This window comes from Hevea brasiliensis, chromosome 15, assembly GCF_030052815.1.
Source record: "Hevea brasiliensis isolate MT/VB/25A 57/8 chromosome 15, ASM3005281v1, whole genome shotgun sequence".
Classification (NCBI taxonomy): Eukaryota; Viridiplantae; Streptophyta; class Magnoliopsida; order Malpighiales; family Euphorbiaceae; genus Hevea; species Hevea brasiliensis.
In genome coordinates this window covers 31999324-32002772 of record NC_079507.1, presented here as the reverse complement: position 1 = coordinate 32002772, position 3449 = coordinate 31999324, and the positions used below count along the sequence as shown (strand labels likewise).

At 35.7% G+C, this 3449-nt stretch overlaps 1 protein-coding gene across 1 annotated transcript; it reads right to left on the bottom strand.

Moving 5' to 3' along the window:
* Window positions 1-1004: 1004 nt before the first annotated feature.
* Window positions 1005-1462, bottom strand: LOC131174028 (uncharacterized). Its single transcript, XM_058137061.1, has 2 exons — window positions 1126-1462; window positions 1005-1021 (listed from the first exon to the last, which is right to left on the bottom strand). Exons 1-2 carry the CDS (start codon window positions 1460-1462, stop codon window positions 1005-1007), a joined length of 354 nt encoding a protein of 117 aa, XP_057993044.1.
* Window positions 1463-3449: the final 1987 nt, after the last annotated feature.

Genomic DNA, 3449 nt, shown 5'->3' with positions numbered 1-3449 from the left:
TGAGTTTGAAAATATAATGATGATAAAAATTAAAATAGAATATAATAAGATAGGATAGGGTGCTCCGGCACCGAGTGTGACATGCCTCATTCGCCTACACTGTAGATAGATGAGGGGTGTCACAGTATCATGTGTAACAAAGTACAGTTTCTCCTTTTTGACACACCATTCAACTGTGGTGTACCAAGAGGGGTTAATTATGAAATTATGCCCTGTCCCCGAAGGAACTCATCAAACTCAATACTTAAGTACTCACCACCTCGATCAGATCGAAGGGTTTTATACTCTTTCATGTTTGATTTTCTACTTTAGCCTTAAACTCTTTGAACCTTTCAAAAGATTCAGACTTGTATTTCATTAAATACAAATAACCAAACTGAGATTTATCATCGATAAAGGTAATGAAGTAGTAATATCCACCTCTAGCCATTTCTTTAAATGGCCCACATACATCATTGTGTACGAGTTCTAAAATTTCTTAAACCCTTTTCCCTTGTCCAACCAAGGGAGATCTGGTCATTTTACCCTGAAGGTAGCACTCACAAGTTGGTGATGGTTCATTTCCCAAGGAAGATAAAATCGCCATCCTTTCTAACTTAGTGGTCCTATCTACTACAATATGACCTAATCTTAAGTGCCAAATACGTTTTAGATTGTGGTTAATATTTTCTATTGCATTAATTTCATAATCAGTGCTTGGAGCTATTTTGCATTCATTATCAATATAATAAAGACCATTTTGCAAGTAACCCAAACATACAATTTTATTACCATAATAAACTGTACGTACATCATTTATGAATCTAAATTCATAACCGTCTCTAGTCAAACTAGATACAGAAATGATGTTTTTATACATGTTGGGTACATACAAAACATCCTTTAAATACAAAACATTTTCATCAAAATGACTATGTACAATAAGAGAAGTAAATCCGATGGCTTTGGGATCAACACTTGATCCATCACCAATCTTCAGCCTCACTTCTCCATGATCCAAGCTCCTAGGACTTACTAATTCCTGCACATCAGATATTATACATGAATTAGAACCAATGTCAATGACCCAAGTAGAACAAGTACGATAAGCAATACTAGAATCTAAGAAATAAGAAATAGTCATACCTTTAGAAGGTCTTGCCTTCTTATTCTTTACCAACTCTAGGTATTCTGGGTAGTTCCTCTTCCAATGCCCTTCCTTTTGACAGTGGAAACACTTTCCCTTATCAGTAGGAGCTGCTTCTGCCTTCTTCTTCACTGTTTGGCTCTTTTTGCCCACTCTATTAGAAGGGCCAAGGGCAGAAGATGGCTTCTTCTTGTTGTTTTTCTTCTTCTTCTTGGTCTTACCAGAAGAAGAAGAAGCAACAAGTGCCACCTCATTTCCCTTTCTACCAGGTATATTTCCTCGGGCAATCACAAGAATGTTCAGAAGACCAGCCAAAGTGTATTCTTGTTTAGTCATATGGAAGTTTATAATAAAGCTTCCAAAATCCTCAGGTAAGGATTGTAGGATCAAATCCGTATGTAAAGAAAAGTCCAATGCCTCCAGCTACTCTATAAGCCAAATCATGGCATGGACATGTTCTCCCACATTCTGCCCTTCATGTATCTTCTTCCTGAATAATTGTTTAGATATCTCACCTCTAGCCATTCTGTTATTTTCACCAAACAACTCTTACAGGTGATGCAGAATTTCAAGAGAAGTTTGCATCTTCTCATGCTACTTCTGTAACTGATTAGTCATTAAAGCAAGCATGCAGCACTTGACCTACATGTCATCTTCATGCCACTTTCTCAAAGTGTCATGTTCTTCTTCTGTGGCCCCAGATGGCAATATCAAGAATGTATCCTATATGCTTAAGATTGAGAGCAATTCTCAAATTCCTTAGCCAATCAGAGAAGTTAGGTCCAGTGAGCCTATTCTCATCTAATATGCGAGATAACGGGTTGGACCTTTGTGCCATAATTATCAGATGTTATTACTGCAGAAAAAGCAAGATTCAAATTAGTTATCTTGTATCAAGTAAATTAACCACCAATATGATTATGGTCTTTTAATCAAATTGGTCATTTCACTAACTTGGCAAATCCTACACTTCCATAGTAGGAAATGGAAATCCTAGTTGGATGAATTTCTAGTGGGTGATTGAATTCTTATATATTATTAAATATCCTCAAATCACATTTTCTTGGATACTTTTAACAATACATAAGTGAACAACACTTGTTCATCACATTTCATGTGAAACTCAATCATAGATTTGGCCCTTAATGCTCAAAGCTTTAGGCACATCCAATCTTGGCCTATCTTGCATTAGTTAAGTTGAGCCCACTAGGCCAGTGAGTATGAAAGTTTGAACCTTGATGACCTCAGGTATATCCATTCTTGATCACCAAAGTACCCATATACTCACAACATCACATGCTTAACAATTAAATTTAGAAAATCTCTTAGACCACAAAAACTATCCCTACGTAACCCTAGCTGACAGTTTAAGTGTCTAAAAATTCCAAATTTAATTGCCCTAGTGGAGAGCCATGATATAATTATCATAATTATACCATTACCAACTTAATCATTTATTGGAAGATTTTGTAATCGGCTTAATTACTATTAAGGTCTCACTTTATACATTATCCATTTGGCTTGCATATATCACATACAAGCATTCATTCATATACATCTCATGCATACATGGATAATTTGTAACACCCTCCCTGTAGCAACTCCGTACATTCTACTGTTCCGGTGACCAGTGTCGGTCCGGACAGCTAGAACGTCCGAAAAAAATATTTAAACTAAAGTGAGGAACCATAATTAACTCAAATATTAATAATAAAAATTTAGAAAAAATTTTAGAAATAAAATACAACCAAGTTAAATGAGCCGGTGCCCTAGCGATGGGTAACCTAGTGAGAAGTTGCGGTTCTCGCAACTAGGAGCCCTAGACCCGGGGAAAAATTCATAAAATAATTTTTGGGACTCCAGAGAAGGGTCATTGAGGTTTCTATGACATTAGAATGCCAAGAAAATACTTAGAAAAATTTTTCAATCGGTACAAACAATTTTGGTCTGTTAAGCCAAACGGAGGGCATTTTGGTCATTTCGCCTTCAGAGGTAATTTTTGGCCGACTTGTCCAGTTAAGTAAATAATTATTATGACATAAAATGTGAATAAACATTACTAAAAATTAAATTAAAAATGAGTAGAGATGAAAAGAAAAGAAAATGAAAGAAAATACCTAATAATGACATCATATGATGTCATTAAAAACCTATCCACCAATCACAATTTGTTAAACTCATTAAAAGAGATAAAAGAGACCAAAAAATTGAAAAACCAATCTGCATCTTCAACCTTTGGGCAGCCAAAAAACCGTTGAGAGAGAGAGAGAGAAGAGGTTCCACCATTAAAGCTCCCTTAAGCTTTTCCCTTACCACTAGAGCA